Here is a 13,722-nt window from a genome sequence, read left to right on the forward strand (position 1 = left end):
AGATCAACATTAATTTGAAGCATTAACAGCTTGGAAGCCAAAGTCCACATTTCCAATTTACTCTCCGACTTCAATCCAGTCAATCTCTACACTTCTCCAGTTCTTGTATATGACTGGTTTCAAATGCCTCACTATTGATGGCCAAGTCTTTGAGTGCCATGGCCTTTTTCTTTGCAATTTGATCCTTAAACCCTTTTATCCATTCTCCTTTAGATGTACTTAAAACCTCTCTCCAAATCAAGCTTTTGGCTCTTACTTAAGCTAACCTTGTGTGGCTCAGTATCCAACTTGGTTAAATACTGCTATTCTGAAGTACCTGATACTTTACCACGTTAAATGCGGTATATAAATTCAAGGTATTGTTGAGGTAGACTACAAGAAATAAGTAGAATTTTCATTATAGATAACATTATGTTTTTCACTAACATGAGGATGCTGAATACAAAGTTTGTATCCTTTTTTACCCTCAGAACTGATTACAACAATTCCTCTGACAACTGTAAAAATACCAGAACTTGGCTTTTAAAGAGCATGGTTACCTATATCTGCCCATCTTCTTCACTTCTTCGTAAGTATCTTTTCCATCAGCAGTCAAAGTAATATCATCTGCAAAACAAGAACAAGCAAAAAAGAGTTTAAAGTTACCAGTAATCTATAAAGCAATAATGGTATAAGACATCTACAGAACTGTCTGAAATATATTTCATTTGAAGTTTCAAAGATTCAAGCATGGATGAAACTTAAAAACTGACATTTTATAGTCTTGAATGACAAGAGAAATTGATTACATGATTGAACACAACGTACCTCCATGTACACAAAAGTCAGCATTATATTTATCCAGCGTTTCAAGTGTTGTTACATACGGTGCTCCCTCAATCACCTCATCAACCCACTTAATCGCACGGACCATCTTGTAACGTTCCTCCTGTGTAAACACAGGTGGACCTTTGTGCTTGGCGACTTCCTCTGGGAAAAAAAGGAAATGTTTAAAGAAAGAAGCCAAAGGGAAAAATGAATGGAACGACTACCAGATGTATTCCAATCCCAATCACATCAAACACATTAAATAAGTGACATATTGAGCATATCTAAAGTATTAAGTAATACTGTACTGGCACACTGTTCTTAAATTTAAGAATACATCAGTGTGACATTGGCAAGATGCATTTAGTACATTTTACATTTGGTACAACACATAAAATATTAATTGATCAGAAAGTGATCATTGCAGTCAACAGATTCGTTTTGCCTAAATTTCACAGGGTATCCAATTACAAGAAAGACGACAATGAAAAAGGATGAGGGGGAAAAAAACAAATCTCCAGAAAACATTAATTCAATGAACACAGGAGTCACACCATGAAGGAATGTTCAGGATTAATTTTAATAAAAAGAACTTGGGAACACTTCAATATATAAAAGACTCTGAAGTTAACGTCTAAGCAGAACATCCAGGTTACATACAGAACCTCTTACAATAATAGATTACAAAAACAGTAGTTTTTAAAATCATTTTAAAATTTTACCAATTGTTCTTATGTATTGATTACTCTTTTGGAATGAATTTCACGTAATGAAAATTCAGTAATGTATCTAGATCTCTTGTGGAACACGGACAATACAGTCTGCGAGCATGGAACGTATAACTGTTGACAAAGGCACATTGCATCAGTTAGTTTTGCAAGAGCTCCCCAATATTTCGGGTGGCCAAAGCATAACCAACACAGCCAAACAAACCAAGAAGTTTCACGTTTGATTCTTGATCTTAGATGATCCCTACCAAGACAACACCAGGAAAAGCAGCACAATCAACTCCATCTCACTTGTTCCATCCCTCACCTAAATTCCACTTCTACTTTTAAGCTGGTCAGAACATTCAACCTGCTGTCTTTGTTGCTTATTTTTAAAAAAAGAAAGTTACATCACAGTCCTCCTTCCAATTTCTGTACCCTTATCTCTCTTGCTACTGAATACTGAAAAAGTATTCATTCAAAACCCTACCATTGTATTCTGGCTCCATATATAAATTAATCCAACGTCCTTAACAGCCCAACTGTTTCTCAAAATATGCTTTTATCCTTAATGTACTTTGTACTAATGTTATTTTAATTTTCCCAATGCTACTGTCTGCTCTCCTGTTTACATCTTTCATTGGAGCTTTCTTGCTTGCTTCCATGTACATGGAAGGCAAGACATGCAACAAGGAACTGGAGAGAACAGATCATTCAAATTAAATTTTACAACGAAGATGCTGCTCTGCATTATCTAACTTGATTCACCAGCATAAATCGAAAACGGAAGATGTGCTTCACACCTTGTAAACAGCTTTCACTGATTATCTGAATTGTATCTGGAGCAAGTGCAACCTTTTGACTTGATCATATTGGCATATCATTCTACACATATCTTCTAGATTGGGGGATGAGACAATGTGGACTGAGAGTCAGAAGGTTAAGGATTGCAACGCAAACCTTTAGACTGAGTTTCAGGTTGAAGACCCCATGTGTTCTCTCGGATGAATAAAAACTATCCTATGGTACTGTTCAAAGACGATCAAGGGAGGTCAAACGGATTCCCTATCAATACCAATGATGTATCTTGGTCAATATCACCTTCCTCTGTGCCAGGCAGCAGTTGTATTTCCTAAGTTACACTTGGTTATATTTATAATATTCTATTGATCTTGGAATGGTGAGGTTGAAAAAGGTATTTTTAAATATAAATTTATCCTTTTCTGAAGAATGTTGGGTAGATAAAGAAAAAATAATCACTTATGACCCCAATCGTAATGGGTCCCTTTAGAAGAATACATGTGACAATGCAGCTCTTTGGGAAGACTGCTGATATTGCCAAGCTTCATTTCCACCTGAGGAATTACACAGAGTTGAGATACCAGAACCCAGTCTGGAGAAGAAGGAGAGGGTGAAAGAAATTTAAAGAAAAAAGTACTATTACTATTTCTGCTAGATTACAGCTACATACTACATGCAACACTTTATACTTTTAATCTTGAAACTAAACTTGCAGCTGACATGACTATAAAGTGACGGCATGTGAGAGTCACGTTACTGCAGGCAGATTTATATGTAAAGCAAAGCTTTTTAGAAACATTAAATCATGACTTTTGCTCCTACAAGCACAAAGCTAACTATTCTACAAGGCGAGGAAAGCTGCATTGGAGATAGAGTACTGATTTGAACAACTCAAAGTATGCAAATGCCATAACTATGGTAGCAATATGCCCTGTATTTTCACAACTAAAACAGTGTGTAGTGGTGAGTTTGCAACTTACCATCTGTATGTACTCCCACAATGAGGTAATCACCCATAGCACGTGCCTGCCTCAGCTGGTTAGAGTGGCCATAATGCACCATATCATAGCTGAAAGATAGACACAGACATAGTAATATACACTTTTCATTATTGTGAATAATTAAAGACAAAAGCATTGCACAGACCGTCCAAGATCCTGGTTCAACTTAAAATATTTCACTCAAAAATATTGCAATAGGTTTATCATCTGCCATTTTACTTCGTCTTCAAGGAAGTATTCACAATATTACAAAGTTACTAATTGCAATCAATTGTTCAAATTTACAAATATTTGTATTTATTCTAGTTTGCAGGAAATATTATACACTACGTTTTACAAAGATAAGAATTTATATCAGTAAAGCAGAGTGGTATTTCCAGTATTCCTTGGGGAAATTCAGTTCAATATCCAAGCTCAGAAGCCACCTGTTACTTAATGTGTACATTCATTTCAAAGCGTGCAATGTCGGAGGGATTGCAATTAGGATGCTTCTCTTTGAAAGGTCTTGAAATTCACTAATCACATTAAATTATTCCATAATTGAACTTCAAGCCATGTCAGAACACAAGAATAAGGATACACAGATGAAAATGGGTAAAAATTTAGAATGTATGTCAGGATTACTTTGCCATGCACACATAGCATAAGTTACTCAGGGCAGATGGAAGCAAACTTTCAATTCTGCCACGTATTCAAATCCAAGATGTGTGAATAGGTGGAAGAAACGCAAGGCATTTTGACTGAAGTTGCTGGAAAGGGTAAATAGTTTTGCACGTGCTTGCATCTCATGGTACATAACTGGAACACTCAGTCACAAAATAAATGGTTTACGTCCATTCTGTATTAAAGATGGAGATGATATTCAAAGAATTTGGGATTTTTTTTGTAGTGCCCAGCAGTTCTAACCATTAAGGCATACACAGCAGATATGCTATATATATAAAAAGCCAAAGAAAGTAGCCAATACAGTACAAGTCAGATGAAGCCACAGCATTTCAATATTCTCAAAGCACACCAAATACTGTTCCAATAATGTTATCAAGACAAAAGGAAGATATTCAGCTTAACTACTTTCAGAGGCTAAGAACCACGAGGTGAATTCCAATGACAGAATGCTTGCAAAATTTGGAGAATTTTTCAATCCCCAAAGAGGTCATGGGGGAGAACGTCCAATTAAAAAGCAATATTTACAGATTTATTGGGATTGGCTTCTTATTCAGAATCGTGATACATGATAAAAGGGATTTTAAATGATAAATTAACAACTGTATATAGTACATTTAGTATGTTAATAAATTACAACATTTCTACTCACCGCCTCCCAGTGACCCTCCCATTTACTATTCCTGTCTCTCACAGAGTAAAGGACTGCCTGTTAGGATAAGTGAGGAGGAATTTAGAATCAGATGTACAGCACAGAAACAGACCATTCGGTCCAACTCATCCATGCTGACCAGACATCCTAATTAAATCTAGTCCCATTTGAAGGCATTTGGCCCATATTCGTCTAAGCCCTTCCTATTCATATAACCATCCAGGTGCCTTTCAAATGTTATTGTACCAGCCTCCACCACTTCCTCTGGCAGGTTATCCCACATACACACACCACCCTCTGCGTGCAAAAATTGCGCCTTTCGTTCCTTTTCAATCTTTCCAGTCTCACGTTAAATGTATGCCGGCTAGTTTTAGACTCTTCCCCCCCCACCACCCCCCACCCCCACCCCAGGGAAAAGACCTTATCTAATCACCCTATCGATGACCCTCACAATTTTATAAACCTTTAAGGTCACTCCGACGCTCCAGGGAAAGCAGCCCCAGCCTATTCAGACTCCCCTTATATCTCAAACCCTCCAACCCTAGCAACGTCCTTGTAAATCTTTTCTGAACACTTTCAAGTTTCACATCATTCCTGTAGCGAGGTGACCAGATTGCAACGCAGTATTGCAAAAGCGGCCTAACCAATATCCTGCACAGCCACAAAATGACCTCACACCTCCTACATTCAACGCACTTACCAGTAAAGGCAAGCATATCAAACACCTTCTTCGCTATCCTATCTACCTGCAACTCCAATTTCAAGGAAGTATGAACCTTCACCCCCCAAGGTCTCTGTTCAGCAACACTCCCTGGGAACTTACCATTAATTGTATTAGTCTTGCCCTGATTTGCCTTTCCAAAATGCAGCACCTCACATTCATCTAAATTAAACTCTATTTGCCTTTCCTCGGCCCACTGGCCTATCTGATCAAGATCCCGTTGTATTCTGAGGTAACCTTTTTCACTGCTCGCTACACCTCCAATTTTGGTTTTATCTGCAAACTAACTTGCCATAATTTCTACTTTCACATCCAAATCATTTATTTAAAATGATGAAAAGCAGTGGACCCAGTACCAATTTCTTCTCAGGGTAGTGAATCCCTGGAATTCTTTACTGCAGAGGACTACTGATGCTGGGTCATTAAGTATATTCAAGGCAGAGACAAATGTCTTAAAATCAATAAAGGGAGTCAAGCCTTAAGGGGCAAGTAAGGAAAGTGAAGTTGAGAATGATCAGATTAGCCATGACCTAATTGAATGGCAGAGCAGACTTGATGATCTGAATAGTCCACTCTGCTCCTTTGTCTTCATGGTCTTGCTGCTTCACTACTACTCAAAGCTTCACTCTCACGTTCCCACAAACTCAAACTCTCAGGTCCTCACTGAGCAAAGATTTAGGAGAGGAAACGCAAGTGGGCTTAGGAGAACTATAAGGGGGCATGAGAAAACCTTGGCAGATAGGATCAAGGAAAACTCCAAGGCATTTTACAGGTATGTGCCGAACAAGAGAATGACCAGAGAAAGGGTAGGGTCAAAGAAGAATTGTAAAGGGAATTTGTGTACAGAGGCTAAAGTGATAGGAGAGGTCCTTAATGAATATTTTCCTTTAGTATTCACAACTGAGAGGGACCTAGTTGTAGAGGAGGACGTTGTGAAACAGGCAGGTAAGCTAGAGGAGGTTGATATCAGTAAAGATGATGTGCCAGGAATTCTGAGGAAGTAGAAGACAGATAAGTCCCCCAGGCCTGATGGGATTTATCCAAGGATTCTATGGGAAGTGAGGGACAAGAATGCAGGGCCTTTGGCAATGATCGTTTCATCCTCACTGTCCACGGTACAGTGCTGGAAGATTGGAGAGAAGCAAACGTCAGTCCCTTGTTCAGAAAAGGGAACAGGGATAACCCGGTAATTACAGGCCAGTCAGTATTACGTCAGTAGTCGGCAAATTATTGGAAAGGGCTCTGAGAGACAGGATTTACGATCACTTGGAAAGGCCCACTTTGATTTGGGATAGTCAGCATGGATTTGAGGGGTAGATCATGCCTCAAAAGCCTTATTGAATTCTTTGAAGAGGTGACCAAACATGTGGATGAAGGTGGAGCAGTGGACATGGTATACATGGATTTAACTAAGGCATTTGATAAGGTTCCCCATGGTAGGCTGATGCAGATGGTAAGGAAGCATGGGATAGGGGGAAATGTGGCAGATTGGATTCAGAATTGGCTAGTGGACAGAAAATATTCAACATGGTGCTCAGTTACTAGTGGTGCACCACAAGGATCTGTTCTGGATATTCTTCTATTTGTGATTTTTGTAAATGATTTGGATGAAGGAGTGGAAGGATGGATTAGCAAGTCCGCAGATGATATGCAAGTGGGTCACGTTGTGGACAGTGCGGAGGGCTGTTACAAAGGGACACTGATAGAATGCAGAGCTGGGCTGAGAAGTGGCAGATGGAGTTTAACCCTGAAAAGGTGTGAGGAGATTAATTTTGGAAGGACAAACTTGAAAGCAGAATACAGGGTTAATGGAAAGATTCTTGGCAGCGTGGAGGAGCAGAGGGACCTTGGGGTTCATGTTCACAGTTCCCTGAAAGCTGCTACCCAGGTGTTAAGAAGACATATGGTGTGTTAGCTTTCATTAATAGAGGGATTGAGTTCAACAGTCGTGAAGTTATGGTCCAGCTATACATAAGCCTGGTTCGGCCACATCTGGAGTATTGTGTCCAGTTCTGGTCACCTCATTACAGGAAAGATGCGGAAGCATTAGAAAAGAGGAGATTTACCAGGACGTTGCCTGGAATGGAGGGAAGGTTCTACGAGGAAAGGTTGAGAGTGCTAGGGATTTTCTCTTTAGAACGATGAAGGAGGAGAAGTGACTTGATACAGGTGTACAAAATGATCAGATGTATGGAAAGAGTAAACAGCCAGAGACCTTTTCCTAGGGTGGAGGTAGCTTTTATGAGTGGACATAGTTTTAAAGTGAAAGGAGGTAGATATTGGAGACATGTTAGAGGTAGATTCTTTACTCAGAGTGATAGGGGCGTGGAATGCATTGCCAGAGACGGTAGTGGAGTCGGTCTCATTAGGGGCATTTAAGCAGCTGTTAGATAGGTATATGGATGATGGTATAAGGTAGTTGTGGAGGTTAAACAGACCTTAGGTTTAGGGTTTAAGTTTGGCACAACATTGTGGGCTGAAGGGCCAATACCTGAAGGGTTCTATGTTCTACATCCCGACACACATCACACTACCCAACATCAGGAACATATTGAAACTCACCACAAGACTCCTACGACCGCCAGGCATCAGAGTGGCACACAAGCTCACGCTACCCTAAGGCAACTGCTCACCAAACTGAAGACCCACCATGGACAGGACCAATGTCGTCTACAAGATCCTATGCAGAGACTGTAATACTACATCGGACAAACAGGAAGGAAACTAACAACAAGGGTACGTGAACACCAACTGGCTACAAAAAGTCACGACCAGTACATACTTATCTCAAGCCACATGGGCAAGGAGAACCACCATTTCGACTGGAACAACACCAAAATCCTGGGACAAGCTAGGCAGTGACAGGCACGAGAATTCCTAGAAGCCTGGCACTCCATGAAGCATGCCATTGATAAACACATTGAACTTGACCCCATATACATTCCACTACGAAGGAAAAGCAGAAGTGAGGCAATCCAGCTCAACAGACTCCAGAGTTTAAAAACCAGACGGAAAACACACCGATGCTTCATCGGAAGCTGCACTAAGGATGTTACCAAGCATGGTCATGAAACATCTGCGAAACAAGAAACCAGATTAGTGAGCCAACCAACCTCAGAACTAAATAATAGATTCTTGTAAACACACATGCATCTTATGCTAGACTATGTTAACAGGATCAAAAACTTGTTTGCGAGATCTGTGCTAGCCCTCTGAAAAAACAATTCACCTAGCACCACTCCCCTGTCTTTTGCCCATTCCATTCTAAGTTCACTTGGCCTGACAGCAGGTCCTTGGCTCAGTTCGTGTTGATCATGATCTTGAGATGATTTGCTATGCAGTTTTGTTTTGGACAGTGGTGCTTCACTATAATTTTCCATTAAGCCCCAAGTCTACATGATCCGGAATATGAATCAGAACCATGCTGATGTTATTCTAAACCACTTGCTAGCCTTACTAACAACTGCTTGATTCTCTCATCCACTGCCCTGCATTTTATTTCCCCTTTCAGATAATAACCCAAGTCTTCTTTTGAAAGTCTTGCATAAATTTTCTCCATTACACTTTCAGACTGTGCATTCCAAGTTTTAACTATTTAATATCAGAAAAATATTTGTTTAAGAATGTAAACCAAAGAACTTGAAGATCTAAAACACAAACAGATATTGTTGGAGAACCTCAGGTCTGGTATTATCTGTGGCGAGAAAGCAGTATTAACATCAATTCCAGTGACATTATTTCCACAGGGTGCCAGACCTGCTGAGTTTCTTCAGCATTTTTTGTTTTTGTTCCTCAATGACATTAATTCTTTTGTCAGTTCACATAAAATCATGTGTCCTCTAGCTCTTGATCCTAGAAATAAGAGTTCTTCTACCCCGCTATCATTTTTGTGCTGTCCCTCATGATTTTGAGCCTGCCAATTTTTTTCTTAGCCATCTCTATTCCAAGGAGAACTGGAATAAGAACAACAATAATAATGCAGTGCCCAGAACTGGATCCAATGCTCTAGTTAATGGCTGAACTAGCATTTTATACTAGTTTAACATAAGATCTTAAGCTTTGAATTTTTGAACTCAATGCCTGCCCCACCGACCCCCCACCACACACACACACACCACACCATTCTGGGTTTTGTATGTTGTTAGGTTTTGTTGCTTTCTCCTTTATTCTGAACTTACTGGACTTTTTTCTTATTCTACTGCAATCTGTCACCCAGTATTCTGTATCCTCACTGATGAAGGGTCTAGGCCCGAAACGTTAGCTTTTGTGCTCCTGAGATGTTGCTGGCCCTGCTGTGTTCATCCAGCCTCACATTTTATTGACTCAGTATTCTGTATTAGTTTAACTACAGCAGTAGGAATACTTTTGGAAACAATTAACATAGAACATAACAGCACAGTACAGGCCCTTCGGCCCTCGATGTTGTGCTGACCTGTCATACCGATCTCAAACCCATCTATCCTACACTATTCCATGTACATCCATATGCTTATCCAATGACGACTTAAATATACCTAAAGTTGGTGAATCTACTACCGTTGCAGGCAAAGCGTTCCATTCCCTTACTATTCTGAGTAAAGATACTACCTCTGACATCTGTCCTATATCTTTCAACCCTCAATTTAAAGCTACGCCCCCTCGTGCTCGCCGTCACCATCCTAGGAAAAAGGCTCTCCCTATCCACCCTATCTGACCCTCTGATTATTTTATATATGTTTCAATTAAGTCACCTCTCAACCTTCTTTTCTCTAATGAAAACAGCCTCAAGTCCCTCAGCCTTCCCTCCATACCAGGCAACATCCTAGTAATTCTCCTCTGCACCCTTTCCAAAGCTTCCACATCCTTCTTATAATGCGGTGACCAGAACTGTACACAACACTCCAAGTGCGGCTGCACCAGAGTTTTGTACAGCTTCACCATAACCTCTTGGTTCCGGAACTCGATCCCTCTATTAATAGAAGCTAAAACGCTGTATGCCTTCTTAACAGCCCTGTCAACCTGGGTGGCAACTTTCAAGGATCTGTGTACATGGACACCGAGATCTCTCTGCTCATCTACACTACTAAGAATCTTACTATTAGCCCAGTACTTTGCCTTTCGGTTACTCCTACCAAAGTGCATCACCTCACACTTGTCCGCATTAAACTCCATTTGCCACCTCTCAGCCCAGCTCTGCAGCTTATCTATGTCTCTCTGCAACCTACAGCATCCTTCGTCACTATCCACAACTTCACCGACCTTAGTGTCGTCTGCAAATTTACTAACCCATCCTTCTACACCCTCATCCAGGTCATTTATAAAAATGACAAACAGCAGTGGACCCACAACTGACCCTTGTGGTACACCACTAGTAACTGGTCTCCAGGATGAACATTTCCCACCAACTACCACCCTCTGTCTTCTTTCAGCAAGCCAATTTCCGATCCAAACTGCTATATCTCCCACAATCCCATTCCTCTGCACTTTGTACAATAGCCTACTGTGGGGAACCTTATCGAACGCCTTGCTGAAATCCATATACACCACATCAACCGGTTTAGTCTCATCTACCTGTTTGGTCACCTTCTCTAAGAACTAATTGTTCATGACTGAATCAGAAGTTACATGGAATAAGGCATATTGATTAGGAAGAGTGAGAATGGATTTCTAAAGTGGAAAGAGTTTTTTTTGAAGAGGTAACAGGAAGTGTTGTTGAGGACAATGATTACAATGTAGAGCATGTAGATTTCCAGAAGGCATTGGATACAGTGCCTCACAACAGACTTGTGAAAAAGTTTTAGGTTAAGGGGGACAGTGGCAATGTGAATAAAAAGTTAGCTGAGTGATATAAAAACGATGAATAGTGATCAACAGATATTTTGAACTGAGGAAGATGTTCCTTATTTGGATCCTTGCCTTTCTTGATACAATATTAATTATTTGGATCTTGGTGAATAGGAATCAATTCTATAGATTACACAAAACTTGGAAGAATTGTAAATTGAGGACTAAAATGTGAAAGTTGAAATATGAGTTGGTGTAGAGGGCAGATGGGTGGCAAATGAGCTCCAATGCAGAGAAATGCAAGGTGATGCACTTTGGTAGGAAGAACACAGAGGCAATACAAAATGGGGGCGCAATTCTAAAGGGTAGGCAGGAGAAAAGGGATCTAGATGAATACGTACATAGATCATCGAAAGTGGCAGAGACCAATAAATAGTATTGTCAGTTTTATTAACGGCAGCATAGAGAACATGTGTAAGATATTGAATTTGTAGAGACACTTGTTAGAACTCAGCTGGAATATGGTGCATAATTGTAGGCATAACATTATAGTAAAGAATGCACAATGCAATTGCACAAGTGATTTACAAGATTGGTTCCTATGATGAGAAACTTCAGCTAGGAGGATAGATCAAAGAGGTTAGGACTTTTCTCCTTACAGAAAAGAAGACTGAGATGAGAGCGCGTCAGAAGTTACATGACACTGTTATCGTCCAACAGATTTGTTTGAAATCACAACCTTCTGAAACACTGCTCCTTCATCAGGTGAGGTAAAGTCAACTTCACCTGATGAAGGAGCAGTGCAGAGAAAGCTTGTGATTTCAAACAAACCTGTTGGACTATAACCTGGAGTCAAGTGACTTCTGACTAGATCTCATCTCAGTCTTTTTTCAAGGTTTTCAAAATTATGATCAAGCTAGACAGCCGATAGGGTGAAGTCAATTCAAGAACGGGGAGCATGGATTTAAAAAGATGAAGTCACATGAAGCCACAGCATTTCAATATTCTCAGAGCACACCAAGTACTGTTCCAGTAGTGGTTATCAAGACAAAAGGGAGAGATTCAGTTCAACTACTTTCAGAGGCCAAGAACCATGAGGTATATCCCTGGAACAAAATGTGATGCCCAAATGAAGCAAGTGTTACACAAAAAACTTGTTTTTTTAAAATAACACAGCAAGTTGTTAGGGTAGAGAATGCATTGCCTGGAAATGAATGGAGGCAGGTTCACTTGAGGGATTCAAGAAGGCATTTGTTTTTTTCCCCCCTTGGAGAGTAAAGGTTTTTGCTTACAAAGAATCTATTTACCTCTGTCTACAAAACATTTGAAGGCTGTTTCCACTGCCTTTTCAGGGAGAGGCTTCCAAAGACACACGTCCCTCAGAAACAACTTCATTTGTTTTAAGTGAGTGGTCCCTTAGATTTAAACAGTGATTCCAGTTCTGTATTATCCCACAAGAAAACAAGTCCTGTCCACATCTACTGTAGGATCTGATTTATTTTAATCAAGTTGTCTCTTAACTCCTCGACTCTACAAAGAGTAAGCCTAGCCTACATACTCTTTTGTTGTAAGGCAATCTGTCCTTTCCAAGGGCTCGTCTAGTAAACTTTTTTCTGAACTGTTTCCAATGCTTTTGCATCCTTATTTAAATGGTGACCAATAATGTATACAATACTCCAGAGAACTCTCACAAGTGCCTTGTATAACTGAGGTATAACTCTCTACTTTTATATTCCCCTCGCAATAACAGGAACATTTTACTAGCTTTTCTAATTATTAGCTATACCTCCATGCTAGAGAGATTTGTGGACTAGGACATCTAGTTCTCTTTGCATCTCAGAGCTCTGCTATTTCTCACGATTTAGATTATATGCTGTTTCAAAAATTCCTGCCAAAATGGACAACACCATATTTTCCCACATGTGCTCCGTATTCCAAATCTATGTTTAGATGTCACCCACTCAATCAATATAGGCCCCATATGCCTTAATACTAATTCTAAATGTCTCAAAATTCGTAACATCCCCACTCTTCACTCCTTCTCCTGCACGAGATATTCAGCCATCAATTAATGTGCTAAATTCTCCTAGTTTACTCACTTGGTTTTCCTTCAGGAGGTAACCTTTACACCACCACTTTTGCAGAGGCTGATTACCTACCTTGCTCCCAAATTCTGCCTGCAGAACTACATCTCCCTTCCTACCCACGATGTTCGTACTGCCTGGGATCACCTCCTCATGGACATCCTTTAATTTGGCATGAGGGAACAAACATACTAACCTGGATTCATGCCTGTGGCTACATCTATATTAAACTTACAGATTAAAATTCTGTTACACTTAGGATATTTTGAAAGATAAGCCAATATAGTTAGACAACCACTGGTTAAACTGATGTTATCAGTTTGTACAAAGTCCAGCCCTCAGCTTCTGACACTTCAGGGAAAATGGCCCCAGTCTATTCAGCCTCTCCCTATAGTTCAAACTTTCCAGCTTTGGCAAAATCCTCAAATATTTTCTGAACACTTGAGTTTCACAACATCATTATTGCAGGCAGGACCGAACCAAAACGTTAACTTTCCCGCTCCTCTGATGCAGCCTGACCCGG

At 40.1% G+C, this 13,722-nt stretch overlaps 1 protein-coding gene across 1 annotated transcript in view; it reads right to left on the reverse strand.

The window, feature by feature from the left end:
• pcyt2 (phosphate cytidylyltransferase 2, ethanolamine) overlaps positions 1-13,722 on the reverse strand; it is a 42,872-nt gene that overhangs the window by 26,586 nt on the left and 2,564 nt on the right. The window contains exons 2-4 of the mRNA XM_048554913.2: positions 3,296-3,384; positions 808-969; positions 540-606 (exon numbers count right to left, since the gene is read on the reverse strand). Of these exons, the coding sequence (XP_048410870.1) occupies positions 540-606; positions 808-969; positions 3,296-3,384 (318 nt within the window). The remainder of the gene's footprint in view (positions 1-539; positions 607-807; positions 970-3,295; positions 3,385-13,722) is intronic.

The sequence above is a fragment of the Stegostoma tigrinum genome, chromosome 22, assembly GCF_030684315.1.
Source record: "Stegostoma tigrinum isolate sSteTig4 chromosome 22, sSteTig4.hap1, whole genome shotgun sequence".
In the NCBI taxonomy this organism is placed as follows: Eukaryota; Metazoa; Chordata; class Chondrichthyes; order Orectolobiformes; family Stegostomatidae; genus Stegostoma; species Stegostoma tigrinum.